Raw genomic sequence first — 18127 nt, forward strand, 5'->3', positions numbered from 1 at the left:
AAACTCCTTTTGCATATTAAATTTTACATAATAAAATAAAGTACATGTATATTTTAATAATTAATTAGCCCACCAATAATGTAAATATAAATTGAGGTAGATATATATTTCAGGTTATCTTATACAATTGTTATATATTTTAATAATTATTATAGTTCATATATATGTATATAACTATATATTTATATCAAATAATCACAAAATACATGATTACTTTTATTACGATAAATAAATAAATAAACAAAAAAAATATTTGTTTTTTCTCTTTTTTAATATTAATTTTAAATATATTTAAATTCGTTAATTACAAATATTTCGTAACATGCCTTTGAATAAGATTTAAAAACATTTTTTTTCTGATGATCATAAAATACTATTCAAATATTTTAAACTGACGCAGTAATTACTGGTCAGGTACCCGTCGATTGGGTGATAAGTTTTACAATAGTCAAGTGTCCGAATGGTCAACACATCCAGAGATATAGAAATTTGTTTCTTTAGAAACCCGACCAATCAGGTGTCTACCCTGGCGGACCCGATATTACGGTAATTTACCGCATGTTCCGGTACTGGGACAATATACCATAACCGTCCGTAATCTTACCGTAGTACTACAGTAGCATGACTGATAGAATACGGTAAATTTATAGTAAAAAACTACCGTAATCCTACAGTAGTATGACTGTATAGATACGGTAAATTTACTGTAATCCTACCGTAACATGACTGTAATACTATGGTAAAGTTATAGCCAAAACTACCGTAATCCTACAGTAGCATGACTATTAATACGGCAACTTTACAGTAGAATTCACTGTAATCCTACCGTAACATGACTGTAAGACTACGATAAATTTATAGCAAAAACTACCGTAGTCCTACAGTAGCATGACTATTAATACGGTAAATTTACAGTGTCAATTACTGTAATTCTACCGTAACATTACTGTACGAAAACGGTAAATTTACGGCAAAAAATTACTTTAATCCTGCCGTAGCATGACTGTAAGACTACCTAATCCTACACTAGCATGACTACTAAGCAAAAAATTACCGTAGCATGACTGTAAGAATACGGTAAATTTACAGTAAAAATACAGTAACTATTTGTGCGATCATAAGTAACCGTAAGTTACTGTAAAAACCACTGCAATATTAGAACCCCAGGAGAAAGTTAACGTAACCTTACGGTATATCTACTTTGAAATACACTACAACTATTAATTACCCTTAGGATGTCGGAATTTACAGTCTAACAAAATGTTTACAGTTTATCGTAAATGCCCAGTGCAGCTGTACCTGATTTTTTTACGGCAAATTTACCGTAGAATTACGGCATATTGACACTGTTGCCGTAAGTATACCGCCGCATTACGATACATTACCGTAATATGAAATCCGCCAGGGGACACTCGGCTTAATACCTGCCAGCCATATCGTAGTTTCCTCCGGCCGGGCATCTAGGGGTCATATAACCAGGGTATGTTATTACCCTGACCAGGTATTGTTTTGTAATCGGACACGCCCGGAAAAATTTCTACCAGGGAATTCAATAATTTAGTTAACAATTTTTTGTGATGTATCGTAGATAATTTAATAACTTTCTATGCATCTTAAAGGAGATAATATTAAAAATATATTTAATTTTAATACATAGGCATCGAACCGGAATCGAACCGTCGACCTTCCGGTAGCGCAGTGTTTCAGAAAAATATTCTGTATTATAATTACAATATTATGCACAAATTAAAATTAAAACAAACATATCATACTATAAAAATTAATTGATAATAAATATTGAGCTTTTGCAATTGAAAAATAAAAGTCTTCTAAAGTGGTTCTGTTGAAAGACGCAAGTAATACTGATGGTAATTACGCTTGTAATGCCAATAAAAAAATAGTATCAGTGCGATCATTATAGTAATCATTATTATTGTCGATATCAATATTCCTGAAAAAATAAAATAATTAAGAACACAACATATTAGTAAAAAAATAGACATTTCGTATTTAACTTACCAACTACCATAGGAATATTAACCCGATTGTCAAAATTGTGGTAACCATTTTGATTAGAGCTTAAAATATTTTGATTATCTAATGAACCAATCAGACATTCTCTCTCAAGATCAGTCGGCACGACGTCTTTAGTTAATCTTACAAAGTCATCAAGTGGACAAGATGGCGTACAACCTGGTAAGGTTAGCAGACTTGGCTCTCCGCTAGTGTTTTTATAAGAAATCGTTACGAAAAATTCATTAACTGAATTAGTTCGTAATTCAATGAGAATTGTCGCCGTGTAAGGTGGGAAGTGGGGATAAAATAAATTCAATCCCATCAATAAATTAGCAACAGTATCATCATGAGCGCTATACATCCATATTTTTCTATCAGGTGATAATTTGCCGCGGGATTTTGAGACCATGTGATCAGTCATTTCTCCTATCAGCGAACCTATTTTTAGTCGCTGCATTATTTTATTGTAGGCTGCTATTTTAAAACTAAATTCTGCAAGCGGTTTCATTTTCTCTGGATACACTGATTTTGTCCAGGCGGGTAACGTTTTATTATATAAGGTCTGAAAAAAAGTATTAAACACTAATTTTAGTATTTTTTGTACCAAGTTGTGGACACAAGCCTTTGGCAAGTGGTACCAACACACTAGAGTATTGTCTGTACAATAGTTCATATAATACATGCTCAAAATAAACGCCGTTAAATGCCTAACATCGGGCTCATAACCTTTTCTATTAAACACTGATCATTTCTGATTGGTCGGGTGCAGTGTCTAATATATTTTATGCACGGGTGCACGATAAAACGTCATTTTATACCAACAAGCAGTATCGTGTTCGAGTGTACTGCGCATGCTCAATCGATCTGCGCATGCGTAGACTAAAGTGGTTGCTTTCTTTGGAAAAATTTTTTCTTTCCACAAGTCAGTGAGTCCTGATTTTCTATGGATTTTCTTAGCCGGTGTAAAAATCTTGAGAAATTCTATAGAAATTCTTGAATTCAACATTTTCTTTTTGTATCTTGCTTAAAATAAATGTGCGCAAAAGCAGTGCGCATTGCCATCTGCGCACGCGCGAAAAAACATTTTTTCCGAAGGAAGCGACCAGTAATTTAGCAATCAGCTTTGAATTTGTATCAGGTGGGGATAAGACTCCGCCCATTTATAAATTTCATATCTTTTATTCATATTTAGTGGTTTTAAATATTTAAAATCATCATCGCGACCAATCAGAGACGATTAGCCTTTAAAATAAAAATACATAAAACCGAGTAGGCATTTAACGTCATATTTTTCGTGCATGAACCACATGAACTATTGTGAATAACAACTTAAGCTTTGTGAATTAATAATTTATGAAAATCACCTCAATATATAATGTGTTGTAAAGATACTCAAGTTCTCTCAGCGAATCAATTTTGTTTCCCGCATGAATTGTTAAATAATCATACAGCTTTGAATTCTGGCGGTTTATTTTTTTGAATGTCTCTGATTCCATAAGTAATTTTTTTTCGTAATCGTAACGTGGACATCTTTTTTTACCAGCTAGCACACTGTCCAGTTCCTCAGGTACCGTATGCACTGGTATCGGCATCCATTTCATGTTATCAAATCTCTGATTGCCTTTAGGTGGATACAATCCAGCTAAATTTGATTCCGCTGACATTAACGTACGATCAACATCTGTACTACGTACGTAAATATCATTAACCGAATAGTGATCTGGTATCAGGTTACGGTACCGTGATCTTAGCCATTGACCTAATAATAAATGTTGATGCATTCCCGTCTAAAAAATATTATTATATAAAATTGTACATTGAACTTTGCCGTTTATTTAATCTATGATTCATTTCTTTTTAAATGTGTAATATTGTTATCATTTATACACTCATTTTTTAATGATAAATCATTTTTTTTTCAAATTAATTTTATTTTGGCGCCTTGAATAAATTGCTTCTGATATTTAAATAAAATTAATAATTATTCTGAATGTTCTTTTAATAGGAAATTTATTTTAATTAAGGGGGAAAAGGGTCTGAGATACAAAAAAAAGAGGACATTTTTTTTTTCAGAATACGTTCTTTAGAAAATTCTTAAAATTTGTGACATTATCAAGCATCATTTCAAGAATATTCTGCTGAATTTTCATTAAAAAATATTGAAAAATAAGCCAGTGGTAGTGGGGAGAGACGAGTCACTTAAAAAAAAAAATCTCCATGCCGTAGGCAGGATAACTCATGACTGCTTTATTTGAAATCAAAAAACCAAAAAAATTTCTTTAGTACATAAGTTTATTTTAGTTTTGAACGAAGGATTTATTTTTTTCAATAACCACTTATTTTTTAATTAAACAAAAGGAGCAATTTTTGGTAAAAATCAGAGTTTTTTATTGCACCTTTACTAAAAATTCAAAAATAAATATTTTGTTTATTCCTTCGCTCAAATCCAAGATAAACTTATGTACTAAAGACATTTTTTTGGTTTTTTCATTTCAGATGAGGCAGTCATGAGTTATCCTGCCTACGGCATGGAGACTTTTTTTAAGTGACTCGTCTCTCCCCACTACCACAGGCTTGTTTTTCAATATTTTTTTATGAAAATTTAACAGAATATTCTTGAAATGATGCTTAATAATGACACAAATTTTAAGAATTTTAATAACAAAGGTACTCTGAAAAAAAAATTCACAAAAATATCCTCTTTTTTTGTATCTCAAACACCCTGGTTAAGAATTACGATTGAAGTCCGATTGGGATCCGATTGAGTATAATCGGAATGAATCGTTTTCAATCGAAAAAAGTGCATAAAAATAAAAATATTATTTTCCGATTGAATCGGTTCCAATCGGAAAATAATATATTTTTCAGAAATTTCCGATCAAATCTTATTGAAGTGAATCGGATGTCTCAACCAGGCAGAAAAATTTTTTATTTTTCATAGTTCAATTCTCATATGTCAAGTTCGTTATTCTCTATATATTTATAAATAAAAAAAAAATGATAACCGCTTATATTTTTATCGTATGTATTTTTTATAGTAGATAACAATACACTATAAGTCATAGATTATTGTTACTTATTTATTTATTTTTTAAGTTCTAAATGTATGTGTGTATTATCAGTTTTTTTTTGTATAAATTATCATAAAATAGGGTAAGAGCATCAGTACCCAGCCCCTAACCAGTACCCAGCCGGTCATATACTTTAACATTGGCTCAAAATATATATAGATATAGTTTAACATGAGGTGGCTGACTACTGGTTTGGGGCTGGGTACTGGTGCTCTTACCCTATGTGCAAAAAGTTTTCCTCCATATAATTAATGATAAAATAATAACTAATTGTAGTTACGTTTTATGAAATGTTAAGAATTAAGTAATAATTTTTAAGTCTTGATAAATTGTCAATTTAATTCTTATAAAAAATTTATATAGAAACTTAGAATAAATCTTTGTATGAATTGAAAAAAATTTCCCGTGGCACAAAAAAAAAAATTGCTGACTTTTTGTTGAATTCGTCGACAATTTGCTATCACTAATCAGTTGGTAATTTTTATCAGCAAAAAGTCAGCAATTTTTTTTGCTGCATGGACGTATGGTAGAAAAGCGACTCTGTGAAAATATCAACTTTTATGACGCACAGTTAAAACATTTTAATTAGTCATATAACAGTCAACAATAAAACAATATTTGAAATTAATTTCCCAAAAAAGCGCGAATTTTAAATAAAAAAAAAAAATTGATTTCTGTAAAACTAAAACTGCATATGATTATTGGAGTCATTGACTTATGGGGTTTCTCAATTAAATGAAATAGCTGTCAACCCGTTAATTTTTTTTTAAACGCTGATTTGATGCATATTTTGATTGGTTTCTATGAAGGGACATCCAAAGAACCCAAAAATCCAAAAAACCCAATTTCGTAAAAAACATGACTTATGGGGTTTCTCAAATAAACGATTCATCTGTTGTTTATTGTAGTTTCTTTTTGTTTATTCGCACTGGATAATGCAAATGTAATGAAAATTTGAAAAATTTCTGAAAGCGTAAATAAATAAACATTTTAAAAATCTAGTCATCCAATAGATTTTTTACTTGCCATTTTTTTTTTCTTTCGCGAAAAACGTTCTGATCTTCCGGTAAATAAATTTTCAAAAATTTATTCTACAAATATTTTATTTCTTTATTTAAAAAATACTTTTTTAAATACCCGCCTTCAGTATCATATTTAAATAATTCATTTAAAAATTTGAATTTAAATAAAGATCCTGAAGTTAGCAGACAAAAATTTTCGGATTTTATTTTGAACAGTTAAATTTGAAGAAAAAAATAAACTGAAAAAATGCACATGTAGAAAATTAAAAAGACTATGAGTGAAATTTTTTTAAATATTTTTTTTTTTTATAATTTATCGTTTTTTAAAAAATCAAATTGTTAGACTCCGCTAACTTCAGTGTCATATTTAAATATCGGTTTTAATAATAAATATAAATATGTGTATAAATAAATTAATAAATATGTAATAAGGTATCAAGATATATAATTAAAATATATCAAATGGTAGCTTACAGTTGTCAATTGACCAAATGGTACAGGCCATTCTGATTCATTACGATGAGGATCATTCGGATAAGGTTCCACAGGTGTTCTGTCCCCATGTCTAAACAGCTGTAATAATATTTATATGTATACATATATATAAACAAGGTATATAATTAACAACATATATATTTCATACATATATAATAATGATAATAAATTATTTAAATTACACACTTGTAATAAATTTGTATTTCACTAAATAAAAATAAAAAACAAAACTTTCAATTTCAAATTTGAAAGTAAAAGTTCTATATATAAAATGTAGGTTAGTAATTATTTTTAGAGGCCAACTGATAAAAGTCAATGAATAATAATATATAAGTAAATATATTTCCATTAAAAAAAATATAATAATCAATTAAGCTTGTAATTTTTTAAATTTAAAAAAGAAAATTACTTACTATGTTTGTAAATACAATAGTTCCCAAGTCAGATGAATTATCATGAGTAGAAAATACCGAAACAATAAAACAACAGTTTAAAATAATATTTATAATTAATTTCATATTTATTTATGTATATAGTAACACTTATTTTAATATTTTAGATTCAAATTTTTATCCAATGAAAACTTTCACCATTTTTTTTTGTTCACTTTTATTTAAATTTAGTATCGATTTTATTTGAATGTAAATAGAAAAAAAAAGTCGATTTCTTTTTCTTAAGTTTATTATTAATTATAGAAGAATTTAATTTAATTGTTGTTTAGATTTAAAAATTTTAATTGTATTTTTTTGATGTCATTGTAAAAAATTTACTTGAATAGAATACGCGCTTGTGTCAAGATGCCATATTTTAATTGGCTGACAATACGTCAATATATATATATATATATATATATATATACATGTATGTATATTATATGCAAAACCGAACATTAACGAAGTTTTATCATAATTTATTTGAAATAAATAAATAATAATAATAATAATTTTGCTTACCCGAGAAATTAACACTGCGATAAAAAAATAATTGACAGTTACAAGTATATATTAATTGATACAAGTAAATATGTTTTTTTTTTAATGGCAAAATAACATATTTTTTGAGTGTCAATGTAGCAGACATGAGACAGTTTATAAATTTTAAATAAATAAATTAATTCAAATAATGAAATTTAAAAAATGCGCGCACTGATTATTTAAAATCCTGAAGTTAACAGACACTTAACAATCTTTGGAATTTTTTAAAAATGATAAATTATTAAAAAAAAAATAAACTAAAAATATGCACATATAGAGAATTAAAAAAACTATAAGTGCAATTTTTTTAAATAATTTTTTTTTATAATTTATCCTTTAAAAAAAAATCAAAAAATTATTAGACGTCGGCTGACTTCAGTATCATAACAAAAATTATTGGACGTTGGCTAACTACAGTATCAAGATTTTTAAATTATCTAAGTACGCAGTTTTAAATTTTTATTTGGTTTTTCAAAAATTTAAAAAATTGACAGCTGTCAGTTACATTCACTCTCATTATTTTTTTGAATCAAGTAAATAATTATTCCGGCTTAAATAAATTTACTTGAATTCAATGAGAGTAAAGTTGCCAGACATCAGACAATTTTTAAAATTTTTAAATAATAAAATAAAATTTTTTAAACAAGAAAATTAAAAAATGGGCTTGTAGAAAATTATAAAATCAGTACATGCATTTTTTTTTATCATATCAATTTAATTGTTTAATTTTTTTACATGTAATTCGAAAATCGTCTTATGTCTGCTACATTTACACTCATTGAATTAAATAAATATTTTTGGCGCAAAAAAATTTTTACCCGCCCCAAGAAAATTTTGTGCATTATAAATTAAAAACGAAAATTTACTCAAGAAAATAAATCATTTTTTTAAATCAAATCAATTATTCATTTAATTTCTTGAAATTTTTTTCTTTCCTAAAATTTTTCATAAATTAAAATTACAAGGGTTAAATTGGATTGCTTACAATCATAATCAAACACTACACACATGATTAAAAACTCCGATTGATTCCAATTGAAAATTATTGATCAGAATAAATCAGAAAAATTTTATTTTCAAATTAAAACCGATAGAATTCAATTGAATCTCAATCGTAAACTTGAGTCACCTCAAAAACTTTCTACTTAAATTCCAATCGACTTTATTGGAGTTTTTAATCCTGAACTTATTGATCATTTCCCATAGGAGTTATAAACTTTTTTTTTGTTTATTAAATAAAATTTACAAAAGAACAAGTCGATTACTATTTAAAAATTTATTATCAATATACATAAAATATTTATTATAAACGAAATAATTAATAAAATTATAACCAACAGAATCAAAATAAATCCCATAGAACAAAAATTGACAAAAAAAAAAAATTAAACAATAATAAAAATTTTTCTTTACATTACATAATTAAACTTATACTTGAAAAAAAAATAAGAGCGTGAGATAATATTTATTTATATATATAATTAAAGAACTAATAATGAAAAATATATATGTGAATGTAATAGTATTTTTTTTGTACAATTTATCAAATTATTAGTAAACATTTAACGTCTTATAGACAATTTATTATTAAACATTAATTTTCTTTTAAAATTTATATTAATATATAATTTATAATTAAATATATTGGCTACCGTGTAAATTTACATTCCTCATTAGAGCTTTATCGGTAACAATTTGAGCAATTTGAGGAACAATAATAATATTTATTTGTTTTATAATTTATCTTTCATTATATACAAATAATTATTGTTATATATAAATTTAACTTATAAAAGAAAAAAATTTTTTTACATAATTATTGATTTATATTTTTCATTTGTGTAAACAATTAATAACTTTATTATTTAAATGTCTTTTATTTTAAAATTTATAATAAACTATTTTTATCTATTTTTAATTTTATCGAGAAATAGTTTTATATAGTAGACATAAAAATATTTATCGATTATAAATTTGATCAAATTCTTTGTTGGCGATAACGTCGGATTATGTTTGTTAAAAATTGAGCTGCAAACGGCCACAATATTATTATTGCTAAAATTCTTGGTGAGCAATCGGATAGGGGCCACCATCTTGGGTAAATATTTGATCGTTCCTTAATAAATAAAATGAAATATTAATTAAAAATTTTGTAAAATTGAGTCATTTATATTTAAAATCGGACATTAAAAAGAAGTAAATAATTACTTTATGTTGAGTACTCTATGGATGAAATTTTTTACGATTTTCGAGGATAATTGTCGTGGAAATTAAATAAAATTTATAAATTTTAAATGAATATCGATTTGTTGATAATTAAAAAAATGAAAGCGTAATTTTAAATGAAAATACAATGTGAGTATTTAAAAATATATGATCTATGTAATCAATCAAGATATTGAGTTGGATTTAAATTCAAAAAATTTAAAAAATACAGTACTAACTTTTTTTTAAAAAACCTTAATTAGTTTTTGATAATTGCGAGTTTGTTAAAGTCTTGCTATGAAATTTCGCGAATTTAAAAACTAATTACACAGAAAAAAAATAATTTTAAATTAAAATTGAGGTTTTTAAAATAACTATCAGCTTTAAAATTAATATTATTTAAAATTAATTGACTTATGGACAATAAAAAAAAAAATAACTTAAATGAAATAAAATAAAATACATTGTGATTTTAATTTTCATGACTTTTATCATTTGGAAATTTAAAGTTATGTAAAAATAAAGTATATAAATAAGTTAATTTATAATGATATTTATATTTTATATTTATGACTGATTGAACTTGTCAATAATTTCAAGTAATTTCCTTTAAATTTCAAGGAAAATCTTTGACAGTCCATATATTTTTATTATTAACGAGTCCAGAAGACCCTAGAATATTTTAAACTCAAAATATCTCAATAACTATCAAGTTTAAAAAAAAACTACAAGATACCTTTTTTGTAGATAATTCAAATCCCTACAAAAAAGGTCTCTTGCAATTTTTCCGATAACTCAATATTTACAAAGATATTCCTGACTCGAAAACATAAAATCCCGTTGAAATAAAGTATATGAATAAGTTAATTTATATTTCATATTTATGACTGATTTAAACTTCACAAAGACTTCATTATTTATTCCAAAAATAATAATTTTTTTTTGTCCGATTCTAAAAACTTAATATCCCAAGTATATAAATAAATATATTTACCGATTGTGGAGCGAGTAATTGTAAATTTTGTCCTTCTAGACTCCTAACACGGCCATTTATCCTGTCTAAATCATTCTGTAAAGTTTGCAGTGTCTCGGCCATTTGATTTATAAGTTCATTTTTAATATCATCACTTAGATCTCTATCGGTTTTCTTTTCTCTTGCTCTGCTGCGATCTTGATTATTGTGTTTTTCATTACTCATTAAATTATGTTTATCTTCTTTTTTATTATGAACGTGGCCGTTTGTTAAATTTGATGGTAATGTTGCTGACTTAACTTGGTCCTGTGTAATTTTTTTTGATTGTACATGTCCTGTGGAAGACTTTGATTCTTTGATTGATTTTTCTACTGGTGCTGACTGTAAACAATTTTATTCAATTAACTATTTATTAAAAATTTTAATTTCATTTTGAATTTGTCACCGCAGTGGTTTCGGGTGACGTAAAATTTAAATCAAATTTCAAAAATAATTTTTTCGTAAAAAATTAAATTTTCTGCACAAAAAAAAAATCCCGGGTTAGTCAGCGAAATTATTAGAAAACTTCGTATCATAAATTGAAAGTTGAATAAATATTGAAGTAGACGAAGTAAGTTATTCTAAAAAGACTTCAATTTCTCTTTTAACTTTCAAGTTAAGTGTTTTCCATTAATTTTGCTGACATAACGCACGAGATGTTATTCGTAAATAATTGGATTCTTTATAAAAATATTTTCTTTTAATTTTTTAGATTTTATTTTATTAAAAAAAAATTCTTGTTCTTTACTAAATTTTTTGCTTTGTCATTTTTTTTTATAGACTTAAGAACTAAAAAAAAAAGAAATGAAAAATTTTTCACATGCTTTTTAAATAGGAACGGGCATCTCTTTAGGAGTTCGCTCAATTTTTGAGTTATCAGGCTGATATTTTAGAATCTTTTTCAAGCCCAAAAGAACTTCATAAATATTGATCTCTAGACAAAATATTTCCGAAGATTGCTACCAGGTTTTATTTTTAGTTTTGTCATGAGAAGTTTCCATAGCAACCGTCACCATTAACAACAGTCCCCATAGCAGCCGTCGCCATTGACACCAGTCCCCATAGCAACCGTTACCATGACAACAATTTCCATAGCAACCGTTGCCACGACAGCAATCTTCATAACAACCGTTACTACGACAATAGCTTCCATGACAGCAGTTTCCATAGCAACTGTTGCCATTTACACCACTCTCCACAGCAACCGTTGTCACGACAACAGTTTTCATAGCAACTGTTACTATGACAATTTCCATAGTAACCGTTGCCATGACAACAGTTTCCATAGCAACCGTTGCTATGACGACTATAAGCTGCATCATAACACCAACTTTTTTAGGATAGACACATATAACTAAAAATAATAATTAAAAATTAACCTCTAAAGTATCTTTAAATTCTTCTTCTTCATCACCATCACTATCAGGTGGTAACGGACTAGCACTATGACTACTAGCTGGGCTTGTTTCCAAGCTACTAGTAATATGACGTGATGAATTGCGTACTCTTTGTGGTGATGTTTCTCTAGATCCTTAATTTTATAAAACAAAATAAAATAAAACAATGAATTGATAATTAAATTAAATTTACTACTCAATACTTGAAGCAGATTTACCTAATGGCGATCCAGATAATGGTGAACCGGGTTGTGAACGTATACGTTCAATAACTGGGCCGACGAGCAATTCTAAATCTTCAGCGGGTACACTTTCATAAAATGAATCTAAGCTTCCTAAAAAATTGGCCACATTATCAGTGTAAGACATCGTTTCAACAATTTTTTTCAGTTCATCGACGTAATTATTCATGGCCTCCTGGCGACTCATGTTTCCTAGTTTCATCCAAGCATCCCATTTAGCTTTTTTTACGACTTCCCAAAATGCTGGTTTTGGCTGCTGGCATGCGCCTTTTGTTGCTTGTTTGTAGTAAGCATAAAAACGTAATTGTAATTCATGACTCGGCTGGTAAGCACCTAAAAATATATTATATATTTTTATTTATTTTAATATTTCAATAAATTAAATTATTTTTACTTTTACAATTTATTCAAGGTTACATTTTTTTTAATAATTTATGCAAATTATTTATGTATTTAATTGATAGGTTTACCTAAAAAAAAAAAAACTAGACAACGATCGTGATAAATAATTGCATAAATTAAATATTTTAATTATCACTATGACGTAAATAGTTCAATAGTTAATTATAGTTTACTTATTACTAAAAACTAATTAATATTTTAACTAAATAAAGTGTAAAATAATTAATTAATTGTAAGTATATCTGGTGATCGAGGACATTAACTTTTAAAATTTGAATTTTTTGTATTTTAAACTGTAAAATTTTATTTTTGAAATTAACACCTTTTCAAATTTTTTTATTTTTCTTTGTATAGAATTTCGGGCAGTGTTTGATTGTCTGATGTAAAGTATAAAAATATTCTTAGACACCCCCCCCCCTCCTATTTTTTAAAATTAATTCAACGACCTCGAGCTGTAATAATCTCATTAAAATTTTATTAATTAATTGAAAAAAAATTTGAAGTATTGGTTAAAAAAGGGACAATGTAGACATAAATTATTCCTATACAAAAATCCCGCTTAGATTCCCATGAAGATTCCATGGCGTTTTCGGATGGATGCCCATATGGTTTCCTGTAGGAATCCAGCATAGATTTTCACATGGATTTCCATAGGAATCCACACCATCCCGAATCTATATGGGAATCCAAACCATGCAAAATTCCTTATGAGAATTTAGTATGGATTTCTATGTGAATTTTAATATTGATTTCCCATAGGAATCCGAGCCATGCAAGAGTCCATATGGGAATCCTAGATGAAATTTTATGTGGATTTTTATAATAATTTTCCATAGGAATCCAAACCATACAAAAATTCATATGGAAATCTAGTATGGATTCCTATGAGGATTTCTATAATGATTTCCCATAGAAATCTAAGCTAGGTAAAAGTCCGCATGAGAATCTAGTATGGATTCCTATGAGGATTTCTGTTATAATTTCCCTTAGAAATACCAGCCAGGCAAAAGTCTATGAGAATCTAGTATGGATTTCTATGAGGATTTTCACAATGATTTCCCATAGGAATCCGAACCATGCAATAATCCACAAGGGAAACTACTATGGATTAATATGTGGATTTTCACAAAGGGAAACTAGTTAAGATTTCTATGTCGACTTATACATGATTTACTATGTGTATAAAATTTTTGTACAGAAATCCAGATATCCAATTTTCTATTTGTATTTTTTGTATGGGAATCCCGGTACCCACAGGAAACTGTGTAGAATCCCTGTATAGGAATTAGGGTATCTATATTTTCCTATATGGATTTTCTCTATGGGAATCCAGTTACCCATACTACCCGACATGGGTTCCTATATAAATTCGTACTTTCTAATGTTGATCCCCATGGATCCTTATGTACAACTATAGTTTCCCACATGAATTTTTATGGATTTCCATTGAATCCTACATGGATTATTTTGATTGGGATATTTATGAATTTCTTTTTTTTATAAAATTGATTTAGTTTCAGTTTTAAAATCAAATGAAAATTATTGATAATTATAATAACAATAAAAATTGACTTAATGTTTATGTTATAAATCTCGGAAATCCTAGACAAATTACACTCTAGGCCTTGAATAATTTATTTATAAATTACAAAATATTATAATTTAAAATTTGTATGACGTACAAATTAGGAACGATCCAATCTACTGTTTTTTTGCTTTCTTGGGAGTAAAATTACCTAGAGTTATTACGCGGATAATAATTCTTACTCATGTTCGATTATAAAAAATAAAAAAATGTAAATATTTGTTTATAAATAAAAATATACATAAATTTATCTTTACTTTTTATTAAAATTATCATTAATTTTTTTTTTGCGACTATCAAAATATTTATCACAAATGAAGATATTTATTTTAAAAAACCTTGCATACTTTATATTGCATAAAATCTTTTATTTATAAGTTTGAAAAAATAATTTTATGATATGACACACAATTTTTTTTTAGAGGATAAAGTTTTATTTTTTTATTTAAAAATTAGAGAATTAATGTTTTTTTAATTAGCTCTTGTTTTATTCATAAATAAAATCAAAGAACAAAAAAATAAATAAATACCAAAATAAAAAATATTAAAAATTTTAAATATATAAAAAATTAAAATTTAATATTCATATTTTTAAACATCAATAATATGTTATGTAAATAGACATATTTTTGCGTTATCATAAACAGATAAAATAAATAAATACATATTTTTTTTTTATCTGCTGAAATAAAATTTGTGAAAAAATTTAATTGATATCTCAAAATTTTTTAATTTTTTGTTTTTCAAACCATAAATTAATGAGACTAAAATAATCAAATTAACTAATTATTTTAAATAATAAAATTTGATCGACATTTAACTAAATGAAAGAAAAGAAAAAAACAAAACCATGGAATTAAAGTTTCCTAAAATAAATAGTAATAATATTCCTATCAAAAAAATCCATGTGGGATTGCGAGGGAACCCATACACAGAAAAAAAAAATTCTTGACTGAAGGTAAATATTCTTGATTCAAGAAAATTTTTTTGGAGACTTAAATTTTCTCAGATAAAGTAAAAATCTTCTCCGACCAAGACGAATTTTTTTTAACCCAGACAAATTCTCTTGGCTCAAGAAAATCTTGACTTGGTTCCCGAAAACGTTTGTCTTCAAAAATATTTTCTTGACTCAAGATAACTTTTTTTTCTGTGTAGGAATCTACAAAAGAAAGTATGGATTTATGTAAGAATCCATGGGAATTAATTTACACGGAGAAAAATGTTGGCCCGAAACCTATACCAATTTTTTTTATGCTATCAACTAAACTTGAAACAGGAAGGGAAGCATCCAAAAAATTATTGTGCCTATACAAAAAATGATTACACTCATACGAAAAATTATTATGCTGTATCACAACACTTACTACATGCGAGAAACTTATCGATAAGCTTTAATAACAATTACTTTCATACATTATAATAATTGTGAAGCGGCATAATAATTTTTTATAAGAGTATAATAAATTTTTGGATGCTTCACTTCCTGTTTCAAGTTTGGTCAACAGCATAATAAAAATTGTTACGTTTTGAGCCGACGTTTTTCTCCGTGTAGGATTGTATGGATTCATATAAAAATCCATGGGTATCTGGATTTCCATATGGGAAATCCACATAGAAAACTGTGAGTATCTAGATTCCCGTCTAGGAACTTGGATATATGGATTTTTTGTGGGAAATTTATGTAGGAATCTGAGTTTCTATATAAGTAATTTCTATAGAATCCGGGGTATCTGGATTTTTTATGTCTACTGTCTTGATAACGCGTATATGAAAAAAGAACAGATTTATTTTCTTTGGCAGGAAAATTTTTAACAAAAAATTTATTCATTAATGATTTTTATATCAGTATTTGTAATAAATTATTAATTAATTAATTAATTTAAGAAGTATTACATCTTTATAGAAATTACAAATAATTTTAATAAAACACTAAATTAGGAATCGTACAAAGGTATTGTACTTCAAAAAAGTTTATAAAAAACATACACTTCTTATGGCATTTGTATCAATAACGTGACGCTTTTTGTTAATTTTCCTAATCCATACATTCCCATATGGATTTTGAAATGGTGCAGATTCCTATGGAAAATCATCGTAAAAATCCACATAGGAATCTATATTAGATTCTCACATGGATTCGGCAGTGTGGATTCCCATAGGAACCCATGTGAGAATCTATATCGGGATCTATGCTAGATTCCTACAGGAAACCATATGGGAATTCATCCGAAAACCCCACGATGGAACTCACATAAAAATCTAGGCTAGATTCCCATATGGATTTTTTTTTACAGGAAGTTCTCCATCTTATCGCATCCAGAATGTAAATATATATTTTTATTTCACGGGTATTATGGACAGTTTGATCAATTAATGAAACAATTTTTCAAAGGTCATTTCGTCTCTTTATTCTCGTGACTTTTTCTAGTTCTCAATTTTTGTTGATCATTAGTCAAATTAAAGTAAAAATTTACGGACCTCTTACAAGAAATTTGTTGCAGCATTCCGATTTTTTTTACCAGTAGTCAATTATTCAAATTAATTTACAAAATTAAGCAATTAACTGAGTTTAGAAAATTAAGTCTATAAAATTATACGTAAATAATAATAATAATAATGAAATATCGATACCTAAAAAAGATTTTTTTTGAAAGATGTGAAAGTGATAATTTATAAATAAGAAAGTTTAAGAGCGCGTTATTTTCCCTTTCAAATTCTCAATAAATTTTGTTTAATGTATTGGAACTTTTTATACAGTTTTTAATGAATGCACTATACATACATACATTCATATATATACATACACATTCATATATTCTTACATTGACACATATAGACCGTAATAAAATATTAAATAGAATATTCTAGTTTTTCTAAATAAATAAATTAATCAATTAATGATTAATATTTTTTAAAATTTAAATAAAAAAAATCCAATTGAAAATAAATACAAAAATTAAATAAAATATTTAAAAAATAATTAATGATGTCATTAAAATAAAATGGACTTTGGATCATTAAAATTTTAATAAAAAAAAAAAATGAATAATAATAAAAATAATTTACCATTTTTCGGTAGATTTCTAATAACATTGACAGCCGCATCGAATTTTTCCTCAGTAGTCATTATTAATTAATTATTAACAAATATATCAACGTATATATATATACACAATGACTTAACAGAAATAAAATATATGTGGATAACAATAGACAATTAAAACATGAGAAACTAAAAAACAATTAAGTCCTTTCACCACTCCTATATTTCTAACATTAAAACTGGGATAAAATAATAATGAATAAACAAAGTAAAAAAATATATATATATGTATATATATATATATTAATAAGTGAGAGTAAGCACTAAACCAAATAAAACACACATTTAACTTTCAGACTTATACTTAGTATGTTGATAGCAATAATGACACGATAACTCGACGTACGTTTAAAGTTTAAAGATAAAAAAAAACTTCTTTATTATTTATTTTAATTTTTTTTTATTTTCTTGCAATTTCAATGCATCGATGCTATGATTGCTGATGTCTGTGTAGAATTCTCATATTTAACCAATCATATATATATAAAATATATCAACCAATCGCATGAAATTTCCCCTCAACTTGCGCTGGCCATTGGTTCAAATTTTCTGTCACTGCGCAGACTGCGTTCTAGTTTCTGCGTTTTTAAATTGTTTATATAT

General features: G+C 26.7%; 2 protein-coding genes across 2 annotated transcripts; both read right to left on the bottom strand.

Moving 5' to 3' along the window:
* Window positions 1–36: 36 nt before the first annotated feature.
* Window positions 37–7346, bottom strand: LOC130665242 (prostatic acid phosphatase-like). Its single transcript, XM_057465566.1, has 5 exons — window positions 7018–7346; window positions 6584–6682; window positions 3381–3803; window positions 2020–2578; window positions 37–1951 (listed from the first exon to the last, which is right to left on the bottom strand). The coding sequence occupies exons 1-5, from the start codon at window positions 7120–7122 to the stop codon at window positions 1830–1832; spliced, it is 1308 nt and encodes a 435-aa protein (XP_057321549.1). The 5' UTR covers window positions 7123–7346; the 3' UTR covers window positions 37–1829.
* Window positions 7347–8940: 1594 nt separating this feature from the next.
* LOC130665243 (acyl-CoA-binding domain-containing protein 4) lies at window positions 8941–17967 on the bottom strand. Its single transcript, XM_057465567.1, has 5 exons — window positions 17488–17967; window positions 12411–12767; window positions 12175–12326; window positions 10778–11137; window positions 8941–9694 (listed from the first exon to the last, which is right to left on the bottom strand). Exons 1-5 carry the CDS (start codon window positions 17546–17548, stop codon window positions 9557–9559), a joined length of 1068 nt encoding a protein of 355 aa, XP_057321550.1. The 5' UTR covers window positions 17549–17967; the 3' UTR covers window positions 8941–9556.
* Window positions 17968–18127: the final 160 nt, after the last annotated feature.

Source organism: Microplitis mediator, chromosome 3 (assembly GCF_029852145.1).
Source record: "Microplitis mediator isolate UGA2020A chromosome 3, iyMicMedi2.1, whole genome shotgun sequence".
NCBI lineage: Eukaryota > Metazoa > Arthropoda > Insecta > Hymenoptera > Braconidae > Microplitis > Microplitis mediator.

Bases quoted from the DNA above. Each gene is read 5' to 3' on its own strand.
- LOC130665243 (XM_057465567.1), bottom strand. From the start codon at position 17,548: ATGACTACTGAGGAAAAATTCGATGCGGCTGTCAATGTTATTAGAAAT. The intron at 11,138-12,174 runs GTTAATTTTTAA...AATTGTTTACAG, and splicing joins AATTTAAAGATACTTTAGAG to TCAGCACCAGTAGAAAAATC. The intron at 9,695-10,777 runs GTAAATATATTT...TTATTTATTAAG, and splicing joins AATTACTCGCTCCACAATCG to GAACGATCAAATATTTACCC.
- LOC130665242 (XM_057465566.1), bottom strand. From the start codon at position 7,122: ATGAAATTAATTATAAATATTATTTTAAACTGTTGTTTTATTGTTTCG. The intron at 6,683-7,017 runs GTAAGTAATTTT...ATATTATTACAG, and splicing joins CTATTGTATTTACAAACATA to CTGTTTAGACATGGGGACAG. The intron at 3,804-6,583 runs GTAAGCTACCAT...AATATTTTTTAG, and splicing joins CATTTGGTCAATTGACAACT to ACGGGAATGCATCAACATTT.